At 39.5% G+C, this 19,905-nt stretch overlaps 1 protein-coding gene across 1 annotated transcript in view; it reads left to right on the top strand.

Moving 5' to 3' along the window:
- Positions 1–19,905, top strand: part of shot (dystonin-like protein short stop) — a 1,739,701-nt gene that overhangs the window by 707,749 nt on the left and 1,012,047 nt on the right. The window contains exon 34 of the mRNA XM_090380932.1: positions 9,464–9,664. Coding sequence (XP_090237058.1) covers positions 9,464–9,664 — 201 coding nt within the window. The remainder of the gene's footprint in view (positions 1–9,463; positions 9,665–19,905) is intronic.

Here is a 19,905-nt window from a genome sequence, read left to right as displayed (position 1 = left end):
TAATGTGGTACTTAGAATCAAATGACCTTCTCTCCAACATTCAGTGTGGCTTCCGAAGGAACCGCTCCACTTTGGACCATCTTATTAGACTGGAAACATCCATCCGGGATGCTTTCCTAAAACGCGAACACTTGGTGTCGGTGTTCTTTGATATGGAGAAAGTGTATGACACAACTTGGAGATTTGGCATCTTAAAAGATCTGAATAGCCTTGGTCTTAGGGGGCAACTCCCCATTTTTATTAAAAACGTTTTAGCCAATCGATCTTTCCAAGTTCGTGTTGGATCCTCACTCTCTCGTCCCTTCAGCCAAGAGGAGGGAGTATCACAAGGATCAGTATTAAGTGTTACGCTTTTTTGCCATCAAAGTAAATTCCATCACAGAACAACTTCCTCCAACTGTAAACAGTGCCCTCTATGTTGATGACTTTAGCATATTTTGTCAGTCATGCAACATGAGGGTTATTGAAAGACAACTGCAAAAAATTATTGATCGCCTCAACTCCTGGGTACTTGCAAATGGCTTCAGGTTCTCGCCGGAGAAGACCGTTTGTGTACACTTTTGTCGTAAGTGTAATCTTCATCCTGAACTTAAATTAAGGTTCGGACAAAATGCTATTCCAGTTGCAGCGGACACAAAATTCTTGGGAATCAGATTTGACAAAAAGCTGACCTTTCTTGATCATATCCGTCAGCTCCGCACAAAGTGCACAAGAGGCCTTAATATTCTCCGCTCGCTCTCCTCTACATCATGGGGTGCCGACCGATGCACCCTTCTACGGCTTTACCGTGCACTTGTGTGATCCAAATTAGATTATGGGTCCCAGGTATATTCTTCAGCCAGAGACAGCGCCCTTCGATGGCTGGACCCTGTCCATCATCAGGCTCTCCGTATCGCTACTGGAGCATTTAGAACATCTTCTGTCCAGAGTTTATACGTCGAAGCAAACGAACTATCGTTATCGCTTCGACGTAAGCAGTTGTCTTTAAAGTACGCTTTAAAACTGAAATCCCTGCCAGACCATCCAACGTGGCCATTCGTTTTTGAGCCATAATGGGAAAATTTGTACAATACCTGTAAGACTGCCAGTCGTCTTTTTGGTATTCATCTCCAAGAGCTACTCAAAGAACTTAATATCAAGGTAGACAAGGCTGCCCAAACACCATAGCAACCCCTTCCACCCTGGCATGCTCATGTCCCGGCATGTGACTTATCCCTTAGAAATTGGGGAAAGTCGGACACTCCATCATCAGTCTACCTGCAGCTTTATTCAGCACACCGAGCTGAACATTCTGACTTCACGCCAGTTTACACAGACGGTTCGAAGTCGGAATCATATGTGGGATCTGCTGCTGTCTTTACAGACAGCACTACATAGGAGCAGATTCCCTCTGAATGCAGCATATTTACTGCAGAGCTGCATGCTATAGAGTTAGCCTTGGATCACATCAGTAAATGCCAATACCAACGGTTCATTTTATATTCTGACTCTCTCAGCATGTTACAGGCTTTAATAACTGTGAGATATAATTCTCATCCAGTTCTGTCTAGCATTCAGCAGAAGATTCACTTTCTCCATGAACGTGAATATGATATCCTCTTCTGCTGGATTCCCAGCCACATTGGGATTATGGGAAATGATTTGGCTGACACCGCAGCCCAATGAGCAATTCCCAGTAATAATTGCTGCCTGTCAGTCCCCTATACAGACTACAGGCAAATAATACACGAAAAAATACACTCCCAATGGAAGGATTCGTGGAATAGACAGACTGCAAATAAATTATATCATATAAAGCCTGTAATTGAACCGTGGCAGTCTAGTCTGCGCAGGAATCGTAAGGAGGAAGTTTTTCTTGCCCGGACCCGCATAGGACATAGTCATTTGACACATTCTTTTTTGCTGAGGGCTGATGGCCCTCCTATGTGTGAGTCTTGTGGCACAATTTTATCAATTAGACACATTTTAATTGATTGTCCAGATTTTAGTAATATCCGTTTTACTGCTTTTAATCATCTGACTGAGCCTTATACACTCAGTCAGATTTTATCTGACAATGACCATGTGTCTGCTATTTTTAGCTTTTTGAAATCAGTAAACCATTTTACTCATATTTAAAATATCTACTTTGTTATTGTTACTTGTTTACTGATATTTGTCTTTTACCGTTTATACTTGTTTTTTTATACTTTGACTTGGTGACCTAATTCTTTAGGCCACTGAAAAAAAAAATTTTTTTTTAATGACAGGTTTTCGCACATTATAGCCTTAGTTGTTAATGCGCCAATAAAACCCAACAACAAACAAACAAACAAACTGGACTTAAAGAAAGTCCTTTTAAGAAACCAGTATTCAAGGGAAGAGATCTTTTTGAAATTTGCATTGGCCATGCCGGCCTAGACAGGTGAAGCTAGAGAATTTTTGGCTTGATGATTTTGGAGAAGAATTGTATTATAATATGGGCAGAGTGTATGTGTTAAAGGTTTTGTTTTGCCAGCCAAATGGCTTTTGTGAGTTTTTTGGACAGGTAGTTTACATGAGTAGTGAAGTTGAATATCGAGTCATAGAAAATTCCCAGATCCTTATGGTCGGTTACGATAGGAATTGTTTGTGCATTCAGCGAGGATGTTAATGGAAAGATACGCTTTTTAAGCAAGATTCGGAGGTGACTGGATTTTGAGGGGTTGAGTGCAAGTTTGAAATATTTGCAGCACAAAGAGAACCCTTAGAGGGTGTTACAGATCAACTTTTTTGTGCATTTAGCTGATTGACTTGAGTCTGAGGTGGCAATGATTTTAACATTGTCTGCGTGAGACATTAAATGCTTATGTGTTAGTATGAATGGTTGGAGGATTGCAGAGAACATTATTGCCAATAGTGTCCTGCCTTGGGGGATTCCAGATGAGCAAATGGCATGATAGGATTTGTTTCTGAAGTTTGCTATAAGGACCCTTTCTTTGAGGAGGTTGGCAAAGAGATTTAATAGATTACTGTTAATGAAGTAAAACTGTTTGAGGAGATTCTGGACAGAGTGTGTGGAGACCGCATCAAATGCAGAGCTGATGTCTGTGTAAATTCCGTTGATTTGATTTTTAGAATCAAGAGCCTTCAGAATTATTTGGTTTGTTTCAAGAAGGTTGGTCGATGAGGATCTTCCGATAATTCCATAGTGAATCTGGTTATGATTGGAAAGAGTTGCTTCCTCACTGTTGGTAGCATAGATCTTTCTAGGAGTTTTAGTACAGCAGTTAAAGTTGAAGTTGAAATCTGGCTGTAATGGATGGGATATTTTGGGGTATATTGTTGAGTTTTTCTTAATTCTATTAGCTGTAAATTGTTGGATTTCTTTCCTCTTTAGTTGTTAAACTTATTACAGTGAGCTAAGAAATTTAGATAGTCATTTTCCAAGTTAGATTTTTTAAAGTTCCTGAACATTTTGCTTTGGTGAACACCACAACTTAAGTCCCTTGACTTAAGTTGTGGTGTCCACCAAACATTTGAGTTGAAAGAAGGAGCAGTGATTTTTGATGCTGCGATTTTTGAGATTGAGGCCAACAATGTCGAGAAGAAGAAGAAAAAGGTATTCGCTAATGGAGTACACAGTTTCAAAAAAAACACTCAGAAATCCACTGGGTGCAAAGAACAAACCCTTACACGGCAAAACCAAGAGTAGCCTGTTTCTGTCACAGCAAAATATCAAAAGACTGATGTAGACAGAATCTGAACTCCAAAATTCCTAATTATTCATTCAACTCAAGAACAATTGATTGGAAATCTCTGTAATGTCTAGAAAACAGAATAAGTACCTCCAAGACAGTTCATCATTTAAGATCAGGAGACTTATTGGTTGATTTTATCAATTCTTGACACTCTGAGCAACTACAAAAAAAAAAAAAAAAAAAAAAGGTACAACATCTGTCACTGTTTTACCACATTTTCCTGAGCACAATCAAGAGATATCATCACTGAAGTGGAACTGATCAATCTGTTAGATGAAGAGCCGAAATAAGAACTGCAAGATCAAGAAATCATCAGTGTAAGACAAATCAAGACAAAGGACGGTATACTAGATCCCACTTGTAACATAATCCTTACTTTTGATAATCCCAAATCACCAACAGTGATTAAAGCAGGTTGCCTAAACTGCCATGCTAAAGCTTACATTAACTTCTGTATGCTGCTATAAGTGCCAGAAGTTTGGGCATTCACAGACAGTCTGCAGAGAAGCAGCTGCCTATGCCACATGTATTCAGTTTTACGTTCAGATTTGTATTGCTGTATCAGTTTTTCACATTTCCAGAGGGGGATACTCCTTGGAATTTTTGCCAGATGCACTTCTTTGCAGTTAAGACAGTTGGGTGTTGTGCCTGCATTCAATATTATTGTGCTCAGTAGACCATCTGGCATATTACAAGTAGTATTCCCCTTTGGAAACATTAAAAAAAAGATACAGCAATACAAAACTGAATATAGTATAACCAAACAAGAGGCCAAAAAATCCTTACCAGCCGTTACATGCTGATATGCTAACAATTGCTGTCCAAACAGAGGTAACCATACACAAAGCATATCACTAGCTGAATGGGCAAGGTGCATTAGCATTAGTATTAGTAAAGGAACATGATGCAAGAAAGCAAGCTTGTATAACATCAGCAAAAAAAAAAAAAAAACACCCTTCTCATTTAACCCATCCACTCACTCCAAATGTTGGTCTAGTTCTGCCTTGAATCTATTTAAGCTCTCAACTTCTACAACAGCAGATGGAAGTTTGTTCCAGCAATCAGTCACCTGCTGGCTAAAGGCAAACTTCCACACATCTATCCTACATCTGTCTTTCATTAATGTGAATTTATGCCATTTCAGTCAATTATTCTGAGAAAGAGGAAGAATCCATCAGCATTGAGGATGCTCAAACCATTCAAGGCTTTATACACCTCAATCCAATCACCTCATAGATGCCTAGTTTCTATACACTGCATTTTGCAAAACTTAAGCCTTTCTTCATAAGAGCAACCCATTGTTCCATTCACTAATCTGGTTGCCCTTCTCTGTACCCATTCCAACAGCCTTACATCCTTCTTAAAATGAGTCCTCCAGACCTGTACTCAAGGTGTGGCCTAACCATTTCCTTATACAAGAGGATAATCACCTCCTTATCCTGGCTAGAAAAATTCCTGAATATCACTGAAAAGACTCCATGAGCTACTCTTGCAGACCATCTACACTGCTCAAAAAACTTCATATCTACCTGCACAATTACCCCCAGTTCCATATCACTGTCTCAGGCACTTCCGTAGCCAGGTGGGCAGGAGCAGCAGTGCGTGGAACACGCTTCTTGATTAGTCTGGGGTTCGAGCCCGTGACCACCAAATATGGATGATGCGGAAAGGTTAGGGAATGACCACCGCATATCCCCGGAGCAATATGGCCATAGTTGCTAATGCTCCTAAAAACCAAATAACAAACAAACAAACATATCACTCTCTGCCACTGTCACTGTAGTACCACACAGTTGATGCATTACTCTGATGATATACCAGTAAACAAAATAACATGTAAACAACATAAAGCTGTAATTATGCCGATTAGCATTAGTAGAGGCATACGATGCAAGAAAGTGAGCTTATACAGCATCAGCCAAAAAAAACCTTCCTATTTCACCCATCCATTTGTTTCATATGTTTGTCTAGTTCTGCCTTGAATTTATTTACGCTATCAACTTCCACAACAACAGAACAGTGAATAGTTGATTTCTGGAATAAACTGGAAGTTTATTCCAGCAATCAACTATTCACTGGCTAAAGGCAAATTTCCGCACATTTCTTCGACAACTGTCTTTCCTCAATTTCAGTTTATGTCCCCTAAGGTTTGTACTCTGAGCAGGAGGAAGAATCCTGTCGACATTGAGTCTGCTCAATCCATTTAAGGCCTTAAACCTCAAACAGATAGCCGTGCAAGTGAGGTATCTAGTCTCCAGATGCTGCAGTTTGCAGAACTTAAGTCTTTATTCGTAAATGCACTCCTTTGTTCCCCTCACCAATCTTTTGCTCTTTTCTGTACTCATTCTACATCCTTCCTAAAATGAGGCTTCCAGATCTGTACACAGTACTCAAGGTGTGGCCTGACCATTGCCTTGTATAATGGGATAATCACCTCCTTATCCCTGCTCACAAAATTCCTGTATATCATTAACAAAACCCCCATGACCTACTTCGTAGCCTGCCTGCACTGCTCAAAAAACTTCATATATGACTGCACAATTACCCCCAGGTCTCTTTCATTCTCTACTACCCTGAGTGCAACACCACAGTTGGTATATTACTCTGCGTTTAATGCTACCCATATGCAGTACTTTGGCTCACCAGGCTAGCCAGGTGGGTAAAATGCCTGCCTGGCAACCCAAAGGTCGCGGGTTCGAATCCCGCCTCGAGCTTGGATCAAAGTAAAATGCAAAAACTTTGGGAGGTGCATTATAGCTGCAGAAGCCGATGTGCCAACAACCAACAAAAAAAAAAAAAAAAAAAAAATGCAGTACTTCTCATTTGTCAATGTTAAACTTCAGTTGCCATTTCTCAGCCCATCTTCCCATCTTTTCCAGAACCTGTTGCAGCAGCATACAATCATTACTGTTATTAACAACACTGCCAAACTTTGTATCATCTGCAAATTTTGACATTAACTTGATATACTTGATATACTTGATATAAGTATCATTGATAAATATATAAAACAGCAATGGGCCCAACACCGAACCCTGAGGGACACCACACTAATAACGTTATTGCACAAAAAGATGTGTCCATTGATTACCAACTTTGTCTTCTCCCACTCAAACATGCTTTTATCCATTGTAGCAACTTGCCCTTAATGCCATACTGCTCTAATTTGTACAGTAATCTTCCATGTATCAAAAGCTTTCACCAAGTATATGATATCAAACTTATTTTTTTGCATCCAGTTCCTTTGTGACCACGTTATTGTGTCCAATCAAATTGGTCGGACAAGACTTCCCTTAACAAATCTGTGCTGTGTCTTAATTATTACTGCAGTCTTGTCTAGATGATCCTGCAGTGCTTCTTTACACTGTGACTCCATTATCTTCCCTCAAAGATAATGGAATTACAGGCCTGTCAAACTAACAGGTCTGTAATTACTCATGTCATGGGCACCTCCGTAGCCAGGTGGGCAGGAGCGGCAGTGCATAGCACACGTTTTTTGATTAGACCGGGGTTCGAGCCTGCGATCTCCAAATATGGAGGATGCGGAATGACCAGGGAATGACCACCGCATATCCCCGGAGCAATATGGCCTTAGTTGCTAATGCTTCTAATAACAACTTGTGTCACCCTTTGATCCCCTTCGTGAATTGAAGATACATTTGCACATCTTCAGTCTGTGGGGACTTCCGCTGAGTCCAAGGATGCTCTCATAATTAGGACTCAGAGTTTGCTTACTTCCTTTGCCACCTCCTTTAATATAACTGGAATGCTACCATCTAACCCAGGTGCCTTTCTTATGTTTATCTTCAGCAATTTCTCCTCCACTTTGCTCTCAGTTATTAAAAAATTATTTAACTCACTGTTATAGAGTTTGATAAACATCTGGAACTCTCCTTGAATAATTTTGTGTGCAGGTATATGCAAAACACTCATTTAGTTTGGCAGCTATATGAGAATGATCATCTACTGTAAAACCATTGATATCAAGTGGACCAATATGATTCATCCCCTTCCTTTTATAGTTTATATAAGTAAACAAATCTTTGCTCGTTTTCTTTGTATCCTTTATCAAATATTTCTCGTAATCTACCTTTGCTTGCCTATCCTCCTTTGTGACTTGATTTAAGACTAGTTTATATCTCCCATAGGCTTGTAGGGCACGTGATAATTTATATGCATCCAATGCATTTTTATTCTTTGCATGGTCTCATTAGGGCCTAAACCTAGAACAGTATTTCTTAGTTGGAGCAAAAAGCCTAGTAGCTTTCAAGATTATTTCTTTGAGGTATATGTTCATTGTACTCATCAGCCTATAACATTAGGCCTATAACAAACTCCTACCCTCATGTTTGTTTTCCCAGTGTTTCTGTCACACCAAAGTGACTCAACATTGCATTGTCAACTGGATGCACTTCCTTAGATTTTATGTGTTTCTTAGCTAACAGCATAACCCCTTCTTCCTTCCTATCCTGTCTACCCTTTCTGTACACTTTTTTTCTTCCCAAATTCCAATTCTGCACTGATTAAATCTGTGTGACACCATGTCTCTGATATCCCAACAATATCTGCTTTTGATGTGTTGATCAGCACTTCAAATTCATTAAATTTATTTACTATACTCCTAGCATTGGTGTAAATGCAAGTATACATGCACAGGCAAAAGGTCGTGAATTTTTGGTTTACAAGAACTATCAGCATTTCTGTTTTCAGTTGCTATCGGTCTGGAATTTTTAGAGTCACTGAAGTTGTAAATACTTCTCTGAAGGGGAAAAATTTATCATTTCAGTGAGCATATGAAAAAATCAAATTTCTGTTAAAAATATTAAAAATTTTTCATTAAAGATTTGAAGATGTCTTCAAATCTTTAATGAAAGATTTTTCTTGTATAAGGCCTTGAATGGGCTGAGCATGCTGAATTCTGTTGGGATTCTTCCGCTTGCTCTGATTGTGAGCCTAAGGGGGCATAAATTCAAATTGAGGAAAGACAGTTGTAGAATAGATTTGCAGAATTTGCCTTTAGCCAGCAGGTGGTTAATTGCTGGAACAAACTTCCATCTGTCATTGTGGAAGTTAATAGCTTAAATAAATTCAAGGAGGAACTGGACAAACATTTAGAGAGAATGGTGGTGTGAATTTTTTTATTTTTTTGGCTGATGTTACATAAGCTTATACACTTGCTTTCTTGCATCACATGACTCTACTACTATTACTACTACTACTTAGGTAATGGTTAATAAAACTTTGGTCCCAGTGAGTTGGAATCACTTCATCAGAATATTAGAAGTTCATAAAATGATGATGTGTCTCTTGAATCTAAACTCAGAACTCTTAAATGTGTCAATCACCTCAAAATATATTTTGAACTGATCAATGCTGATTCATGTCTTAAACTCAAGGTACAAAAATAAAACCCAATAATTTCTAAATAAAATTGATAATTAATCTCTAAATAAAGTGGATTAATTAATATTATTATATTAATTAATCTTTAGAGCGAGGCATTAAGGTATAAATAAATCCAATTAATAATGATAATAATAATAATATCACTGTATTGTCATAAAAATGCCCTGAATACAAAATGGTAGCATCTTATGACTAGTCGTCGTATACTTTTTACTTTGAAATTTTTGTAATCAATTTTATAGTGACTATTTTTATAAAAAATGAAGTTCAATGTGAAATTCTGTGAGAATGTTTGAAACCTATTTCTATCTTTTTCTATTTTTTTTTTTTTTTGTTAGCTTCAAGAACAGAAAATGTTGCAATCAGAGATAGATGGCCAGAAACCTAGTATTAATGTTTTAAATATTTCTGCTCAAGAACTTTTCAAAACTTCCAATACACGATTGGCCAAAAAAGTAGAAACAAAGTTGAAAGATGTTAATTCTCATCTCGAGAAGTTATGTGAAAAAGTTTATAAACGATCGGATCTCTTGGAAGAGGTTGGTTTATTTAACTTATAGATTGGTCTCTTCAAGTGAAATTTATTAAAAAAATGAAAGGAGACTTATATTTAATTATGTGTAATAAATTTAAGTTTTATTATAAATAATGTATATTTTATAAATACAAGTTTTTATATGTAAATAATGGATAAGTTTAAATCTTGTAGGCAATCTTGATTAGTATTAACCAGAATGGTAGTAGCATGTGCTGCAGTCAGCTGTGTGAGAGTTGGATTCTGACATGTGCTCAGTGTGGCATGTGTAGCACATATTCACCACCTGGGAGCAGGGTGTCCTCCCAACTGAGTGTGGTACTTGTTTACTAATATGATGGGCATGTATTAGTAAATGAGTAATAATGGAATGTAATAGAAAGCATGTAATGAAAGAATGTCTATTTTTCAGAAAAACGCCTATAACTAATTTAAAGAAAGAAACCTTTGTAGTTTTTCTTTGCATTAAAATAACTTATATTGAAAAATTTTAAATGGCAATTTGAAGAAATTAAAACTGCTGTATGGCTTGTTTTCTGTATCTACTGTCTGCAAATGCTATTAGCATTAGTAGAGGGATATAATGCAAGAAAGCAAGCTTATGCAACATCAGCCAAAAAAAACCACTCCCATTTCATCCCTCCAGAATTACTAAACAAGTACAGGTCACTGTTGAAAAAAAACCGTGATGTAAGGTTGAAATTGAAAGTGTCTGCAATTCTGCCCAGACATGATAGGAGGGAGTATATAATGAGAGCTTTGTAGAACAATTCGGCCCTGGAAAGATTGTGCAAGGCTCAAGGGGTAGAATTTTTTTCAGCCTGGTTAACAGGAAACACTGCTTCTACAGGGATGGGATACACTTAAATAGAAAGGGTGCAAGAATATTTGCTGATATTTGCTGATACACAGTAGCCACTGGCAGAAGTGAAAGAGACTCTTGCACTGCTTCTATTGGAATGAACAGAAACCTGAAATACAAGCTGCAGGATATTTCAGAGACTGCTGGGAGTCATTGCGGTACAAGTAAACACATGGTGTTGTGTTAGGATAGCTAAGAATAGAAACAGGTGCATGTATACTTGCGTGTACACCAATGCTAGGAGTTTGGTAAATAAATTTGATGAATTTGAGGTATTGATCAAAACATCAAAGGCAGATTTTGTTGGGATATCAGAGACGTGGTGTCACACGGATATAAGGAATGCAGAACTGGAATTTGGGAAGTACAACGTCTAGAGAAAGGATAGATAGGATAGGAAGGGAGAAGGGGTTATGCTATTAGTTAAGAAACACATAAAATCCAAGGAAGGGAAGCAGTCGACATCGCTGGACAGTGCAGTGTCCAGTCAATTTGGTGTGACATAAGCATTGGGAGATCAAAATTGAGAATAGTGTGCTATAGGCCTAATGACTCTGATGAGTATAATAAGAAACTGTAAAGGGAAATAGAGTGGGCCAGTAAATCAGAGAGTCTTATAATGGGGGATTTTAATTTCCCAGATATTGACTGGAATTTGGGGGCTGGTCACTCACACACTAGCAAGGCTTTTGTGGATTTATTGGATGATTGTTTTCTACGTCAGCATGTTCGGAAGGCAACAAGAGGGAGGAATACTCTTGATTTGATTATCAGCAGTGATTCTTTATCTGCATTAAGAATCTGCAGATAAATGAACCACTAGGTGGCAGTGATCACAGTGTGCTGAAGTGGGATTTACTCAAAGAGGTAACTACCATTAGGGGTAAAGGGAAGGTTTATTGCTTTCGTAAAGGCGACTATGATGGACTGAGACAGTATTTAAATTCTACACAGTGGGACCAACTAATGATGTTACCAACAGCAAATTCAAAATGGCAAGCATTCAAAGAACATATATTGGAAGATACTAGGCTTTACATACCAACTAAGAAATATTGTTCAAGGTTTAGGCCTAAATGGATGTCAGATGAACTAATGAGACATATGGCAGAGAAGAAAAATGCATGGGATACATACATATTAACACGTGACACAGAAGCCTATGATAGATACAAGTTGATCTGTAACCAAGTTACAAAGGAGGTTAGGCAGGCGAAGGCAGATTACGAGAAATCTTTGGCAAAGGATGCAAAGAAAAACAGCAAAGAATTCTTTACTTATATAAACTCTAGACGGAAGGGGATGAATCAGATTGGTCCACTTGATATTGATGGGTCAACTGTTGATGATCCTGCTCAGTTAGCTAACAAACTAAATGAATACTTTGCATCGACATTCACACATAAGGAGTTATTCAGCGATGGGAATGCCAGAGGTGTATTCAACTCTGGCAGTAAGCTAGAGAGTCTTGTAATAACTGAGAGCAAAGTGGAGGAGAAATTGTTGAAGATAAAGACAAGAAAGGCAACTGGAGTGGATGGGATCTATCCAGTTATATTAAAGGAGACAGCGAAGGAAGTAAGCAAACCCTTAGCCATAATTATGAGAGCTTCCTTGGACTCAGGGGAGGTACCCACAGACTGGAGATGTGCAAATGTGACCCCAATTCACAAAGGAGTATCAAAGGCTGACACAAGTAATTATAGAACTGGAAGTTTAACTTACAGGAAAATTAATGGAGGCACTGATTAAAGAAGCAGGATCATCTAGACAAGTCTTCAGTTATTGTTCGGACACAGCATGGTTTTGTTAAGGGGACGTCTTGCCTGACCAATTTGATTGGATACTATGATGCAGTCCCAAAAGAACTGGATGCAAGGAATAACTTTGATATTATATACTTGGATCTTAGAAAGGCTTTTGATACTGTTTCACATGGAAGACTGCTGCACAAATTGGAGGAGTTTGGCATTGGAGGCAAATTGCTGCTATGGATAAAGGGGTGGTTGAGGGAGAGAACACAGAGAGTGGTAATCAATGGACACTGCTCATCGTGGACTAATGTTATCAGTGGAGTCCCTCAGGTTTCAGTGTTGGGTCCATTATTGTTTTCTGTATTTATAAATGATATTGTTGATGGTATATCAAGCTTAATGTCCAAGTTTGCGGACGATACGAAGGTTGGCAGGGTTGTCAAGGACACTAATGACACTATGCTGCTGCAACAGGATCTAGAAAGGTTGAGCAGATGGGCTGAGAGGTGGCAAATGAAGTTTAACATTGACAAATGTAAAATACTACATATGGGAAACAGCAACCCCAGAGCAACGTATCAACTCTGTGGTACTACACTGACAGTGGTGAAAATGAAAGGGACCTGGGGGTGGTTGTGCAGGCAGATATGAAGTTCTCTGAGCAGTGCAGATGGGCTGCAAGAGTAGCTCATGGTGTATTGTCAATGATATATAGGAATTTATCTAGCAGCGATAAGGAGGTGATTATTCCCTTGTATAAGGCAATGGTCAGGCCACACCTGGAGTACTATATACAGGTCTGGAGGCCTCATTTCAAGAAGGATGCGGAGCTGCTGGAACGAGTACAGAGAAGGGCAACAAGATTAGTGAATGGAACAAAGGGGTGCTCTTACGAAGAAAGGCTTAAGTTTTGCAAATTACAGTGTCTGGAGACTAGGCACCAGTGAGGTGATCTGATAGAGGTGTATAAAGCCTTGAATGGTTTGAGCATGCTCAGTGCTGATGGGATGCTTCCTCTTGCTCAGAATAATCATGTGAGAGGGCATAAATTCAAATTGAGAAAAGACAGATGTAGGATAGACGTGCGGAAATTTGCCTTTCCTAGCGGGTGGTTGGTTGGTGGAACAGACTTCCATCCCTTGTTGTGGAAGTTGATATCCTAAATAAGTTTAAGGCTCAGCTGGACAGGTATTTCGAACGAACCGAGGGGTGAAGTTTGAAGTGTTTTTTTTTGGCTGATGCTGCATAAGCTTGCTTTCTTGCATCAAATGCCTCTACTAATTAGCATTAGCATTGGCATTAGTAGAGGCATTTGATGCAAGAAAGCAAGCTTATGCAGCATCAGCCAAAAAAAAAAAAATAATAAAATAAAATAAAAAAAAATGAATAAAAAAAAAAAAAAAAACCCACTTCACCCCTCTGTTCGTTCAAAATACCTGTCCAGCTGAGCCTTAAACTTATTTAGGCTATCAACCTCCACCACAAGGGATGGCAGTCTGTTCCACCAACCAAACACCCGCTGGCTAAAGGCAAATTTCCGCACGTCTATCCTACATCTGTCTTTCCTCAATTTGAATTTGTGCCCTCTCAGGTGATTTTTCTGAGCTAGAGGAAGAATCCCATCAGCATTGAGCATGCTTAAACCATTCAAGGCTTTATACACCTCTATCAGATCACCTCGCTGGTGCCTAGTCTCCAGACACTGTAATTTGCAAAACTTAAGCCTTTCTTCTTAAGAGCACCCCTTTGTTCCATTCACTAATCTTGTTGCCCTTCTCTGTACTCGTTCCAGCAGCTCCACATCCTTCTTGAAATGAGGCCTCCAGACCTGTATACAGTACTCTAGGTGTGGTCTGACCATTGCCTTATACAATGGAATAATCACCTCCTTATCCCTGCTGGAAAAATTCCTGTATATCATTGACAATACTCCATGATCTACTCTTGCAGCCCGTCTGCACTGGTCAGAGAACTTCATATCTGCCTGCACAATCACCCCCAAGTCCCTTTCATTCTCTACCACTGTCAGTGTAGTACCACAGAGTTGATACGTTGCTCTGGGGTTGCTGTTTCCCATATGTAGTACTTTACATTTGTCAATGTTAAACTTCATTTGCCACCTCTCAGCCCATCTGCTCAACCTTTCCAGATCCTGTTGCAGCAGCATAGTGTCAGTAGTGTCCTTGACAACCCTGCCTACCTTTGTATCGTCTGCAAACTTGGACATTAAGCTTGATATACCATCATCAATATCATTTATAAATACAGAAAACAATAATGGACCCAACACTGAGCCCTGAGGGACTCCACTAATAACATTAGTCCACGATGAGCAGTGTCCATTGATTACCACTCTCTGTCTTCTCCCCCTCAACCACCCCTTTATCCATAGCAGCAATTTGCCTCCAATGTCACACTGCTCCAATTTGTGTAGCAGTCTTCCATGTGCAACAGTTTCAAAAGCCTTTCTAAGATCCAAGTATATAATATCAAAGTTATTCCCTGCATCCAGTTCTTTTGTAACTAGTATTAGTATTAGTATTAGTAACGGCCGCATGGTGCAAGAAAGCCTATGGCTTATGCTGCACCAGCCAAAAAAAAAAAAAAAAAATCCGAACAAAACAATGATAAAAACAAAAAACAAAACAAAAAAAAAAAATAAATAACTAAATAATAATAATTAATAAATAAAAAAAAATAAAATAAAAAGGAAATTAAACCTATCAACCTATGTGCTTCCCTTACCCGAAAGTACTATCCAGATGACCTTTGAATTTCCCCAAACTGTCGGCCTCTACCACCCATGAAGGCAACATATTCCAGTAATTTATAACTTGCTGGCTAAAATAGAACTTCCTGCAATCCAATCTAAACATTTCCTCCCGTAACTTGAATTTATGTCCCCTAGTTCTAGCATCATTTATAATCTTGAAAATTTTGTCCTCATTCATTTTACTGATGCCTCTCAGAGCCTTAAACACCTCAATCAAATCTCCTCTAAGGTGTCTAGTTTCCAAACTCTGCAACCCACATATTCGAAGTCTTTCTTCATAAGGACGCCTTTTTGCCGATCTCACCAGGCGAGTTACCCTTCTTTGCACCCTTTCAAGAAGCTCGATGTCTTTCTTCAGGTGCGGTCTCCATACTTGAACACAGTATTCCAAGTGTGGTCTAACATAAGCCTTATATAATGGGATTATCACGTCCCTATCTCTACTGGCAAAAGTTCGATAGATCATCGATAGGACACCATGGGCCTTCCTTGCAACCTGTTTACAATGCTCAGAGAATTTCATGTCTGACCGTATCGTAACACCCAAGTCCCTTTCCTCCAGTACTGGCTTTAGTTGAACTCCACCAAGTGAATACGTTTTTTTGGGATTGCTGTTTCCCAGGTGTAATACCTTACACTCACAGCTGCCATTTTTCTGACCATTCCTGAAGTCTATCTAGGTCTCTCTGAAGAAGCTCATCTTGACAGTGATCATTAACTACTCTCCCAATTTTAACTTTTTTAACTGCATCATAGTATCCAATCAAGTTGGTCAGGCAAGACTTCCCCTTAACAAAACCATGCTGTGTCTGAGCTATAACTGAAGTCTTGTCTAAATGATCCTGCAGTGCTTCTTTAACCAGTGCCTCCATTAATTTTCCTGGAACAGAAGTTAAGCTCACAGGTCTATAATTACTTGTGTCAGCCTTTGATCCTCCTTTGTGAATTGGGGTCACATTTGCACATTTCCAGTCTATGGGTACCTCCCCTGAGTCCAAGGAAGCTCTCATAATTATGGCTAAGGGTTTACTTACTTCCTTTGCTGCCTCCTTTAATATAACTGGATAGATCCCATCCACCCCGGGTGCCTTTCTTGTGTTTATCTTCAACAGTTTCTCCTCCACTTTACTCCCAGTTATTTCAAGATTCTGTAGCTTACTGCTAGAGTTGAATACACCTCTGGCATTCCCCTTGCTGAATAACTCCTCATGTGTGAATGTTGATGCAAAATATTCATTTAGTTTGTTAGCTACCTGAGCAGGATCATCAACAGTTGACGCATCAATATCAAGTGGACCAATCTGATTCATCCCCTTCCTTCTAGAGTTTACATAAGTAAAGAACTCTTTGCTGTTTTTCTTAGCATCCCTTGCCAAGGATTTCTCGTAATCTGCCTTCGCCTGCCTAACCTCCTTTGTAACTTGGTTGCATATCAACTTGTATCTATCATAGGCTTCTGTGTCATGTGTTAATTTGTAAGTATCCCATGCATTTTTCTTCTCTGCCATATGCCTCATTAGTTCATCTGACATCCATTTTGGCCTAAACCTTGAACAATATTTCTTAGTTGGTATGTAAAGCCTAGTAGCTTCCAAGATAAGTTCTTTGAATGCTTCCCATTTTGAATTTGCTGTTGGTAACATCATCAGTTGGTCCCACTGTATAGAATTTAAATACTGTCTCAGTCCATCATAGTCGCCTTTACGGAAGCAATAACCCTTCCCTTTACACCTAATGGTAGTTACCTCTTTCAGTAAATCCCACTTCAGCACACTGTGATCACTGCCACCTAGTGGTTCGTTTATCTGCAGATTCTTAATGCATGAAGAATCACTGCTGATAATCAAATCAAGAGTATTACTCCCTCTAGTTGCCTCCCGAACATGCTGATGTAGAAAACAATCATCCAATAAATCCACAAAAGCCCTGCTAGTGTGTGAGTAACCAGCCCCCAAATTCCAGTCAATATCTGGGAAATTAAAATCTCTCATTATAAGACTCTCTGATTTACTGGCCCACTCTATTTCCCTGTACAGTTCCTTATTATACTCATCAGAGTCATTAGGCCTATAGCACACTCCTACTCTCAATTTTGATCTCCCAATGCATATGTCACACCAAACTGACTCAACACTGCACTGTCCAGTGATGTCGATTGGCTTCACTTCCTTGGTTTTTATGTGTTTCTTAACTAATAGCATAACCCCTCCCCCCTTCCTATCCTGTCTATCCTTTCTGTAGATGTTGTACTCCCCAAATTGCAGTTCTGCATCCCTTATATCTGTGTGACACCACGTCTCTGATATCCCAACAATATCTGCCTTAGATGTTTTGAGCAATACCTCAAATTCATCAAATTTATTTACTAAACTCCTAGCATTGGTGTACACGCAAGTATACCTGCACCTGTTTCTATTCTTAGCTACCCTAACACAACCCATGTGTTTACTTGTACCGCAATGGCTCCCAGCAGTCTCTGAAATACCATGCATCTTGTTTTTCAGGCTTCTGCTCATTCTAATAGAAGCAGTGCAAGAATCTCTTTCACCTCTGCCAGTGGCTACTGTCAATCTATTGGTCTTTGTCTCCCCCCAAGCTAGCAGTTTTCCGACCCACCTAACACTGCCTCGATAGCATCAGCAAATATTCTTGCACCCTTTCTATTTAAGTGTATCCCATCCCTGTAGAAGCAGTCTCTCCTGTTAACAAGTACAGTCCAGGCTGAAAAAAATTCTACTACTCTAATGCTAATGAATTCTACTATAGAAAAAAATTCTACTATTCTAATAAAAAATTCTAATGCTAATGCTCCTCGCCCACTAGGCATTTAGCTGTTGTTGTTTGGTTTTTAGGAGTATTAGCAGCTAAGGCCATATTGTTCCGGGGATATGCGGTGGTTATTTCCTGACCTTTCCGCATCCTCTGTATTTGGTGGTCACGGGCTCAAACCCCGGTCTGATCAAGAAGCGTGTGCTATGCACTGCTGCTCCTGCCCACCTGGCTATGGAGGCGCCAGGCATTTAGTGTTATGCATTGCCTGCACTATGTTTCCCAAATTAAACTTCCTCTCATTTCATTGTTCTTTCTGAATCTTGTCCTTATCGTCAAGATTTGGAACAAACGAGCTCCTCGAGCTCATTATTAGCATTAGCATTAGTAGAGGCATATGATGCAAGAAAGCAAGCTTATGCAGCATCAGCCAGGAAAAAAAAAAAAAAAAAAAAAAAAACTTCCACTTCATCCCTCCATTCGTTCGAAATACCTGCCCTTCTGAGCCTTAAATTTATTTAGGCTATCAACTTCCACTACAAGGGATACAAGTCTGTTCCACTGACCAACTACCCGCTGGCTAAAGGCAAATTTCCGGACATCCATCCTACATCTGTCTTTCCTCAATTTGAATTTATGCCCTCTCAGGTGATTATTCTCAGCAAGACGCAGAATCCCATTAGCATTGAGCATGTTCAAACCATTCAACACTTTATTCACCTCTATCAGATCACCTCGCCGGTGCCTAGTCTCCAGACACTGTAATTTGCAAAACTTAAGCCTTTCTTCTTAAGAGCAACCCTTTGTTCTACTCACTAACCTTGTTGCCCTTCTCGTTCCAGAAGCTCTACATCCTTCTTGAAATGAGGCCTCCAGACCTGTATACAATACTCAAGATGTGGCCTGACTATTGCCTTATACAAGGGAATAATCACCTCCTTATCCCTGCTAGAAAAATTCCTGTATATCATTGATAAGACACCATGAGCTACTCTTGCAGCCAGTCTGCACTGTCAGAGAACTTCATATCTGCCTGCACAATTACCCCCAAGTCTCTTTCATTCTCTACCACTGTCAGTGTAGTACCACAGAGTTGATATGTTGCTCTGGGGGCCTTTTGCACATCTCCAATTTTAAGTCGATATACGGAAGCCCATGAACTGCTGCTACACCTTTGACGACAAGTTCTACTACTGAATTATGTATCCAAAATCAGCAGCCTTCCATATCACCCCATATGGCCATATCTCTTCACACCAAAATGGGAAAACCTCTATCAAACCTTTGGCGTCTCCGTAGCCAGGTGGGAAGGAGCAGTAGTGTGTATCACACGCTTCTTGATTAGACCGGGGTTCGAGCCCGTCACCACCAAATATGGAGGATGCGGAAAGGTCAGGGAATGACCACTGCGTATTCACAGAGCAATATGGCCTTAGTTGCTAATGCTCCTAAAAAAACCAAATAACAAATAACAAAATCTATCAAACCATCTGGCATTAGGCTCCAAGCTCTAAATACAAGCTGGAGCCTCAACATGAATATTGCTGGATGGAAACCCAGCCATGGCAAATACCAATGATACATTGACAGATATTTTCAGAAATGGGGAAAAAATAATCTTCCTGATATTAACTTAAGAGAATTATATCTGGCCCACTCCACTCAGTTTAAAAGTTACGTACATTCAGCTATATACAAAATGGTTCCAAGACTGACAGTAAAGTTGGCACAGCGGTAGTCCTGGTGGATGCTATCATTGCCAATCAGCTCCCTTTAGAATGTAGTATTTATGTTGCAGAGATACCATATAGATATACCCTATTAGCCATGGAGAATATAATAGAAGCTTCATATACTCAATCCATCATATATACCGATTCCTTAGGTGCAGTGAATTGTATGCAATGTAAGCACTCTAATAGTCATCTGCTGCTACAGAAAATCTGGGCTCAGTTAATAGAAATTCATAGACGTGGTCATCACATATTATTTTGCTGGAATTCCAGGAAATGAACAAGTTAATTCACTAAATCTGCACTTTTAGCAGATTTAGCTGCTAAAAGTGCTTCAAACCCGACCCCACCCCC

This window comes from Mastigoproctus giganteus, chromosome 9 (assembly GCF_048544385.1).
Source record: "Mastigoproctus giganteus isolate SK-2022 chromosome 9, ASM4854438v1, whole genome shotgun sequence".
Taxonomy (NCBI): Eukaryota; Metazoa; Arthropoda; class Arachnida; order Uropygi; family Thelyphonidae; genus Mastigoproctus; species Mastigoproctus giganteus.
This window is presented reverse-complemented; position numbering and strand designations above follow the sequence as displayed.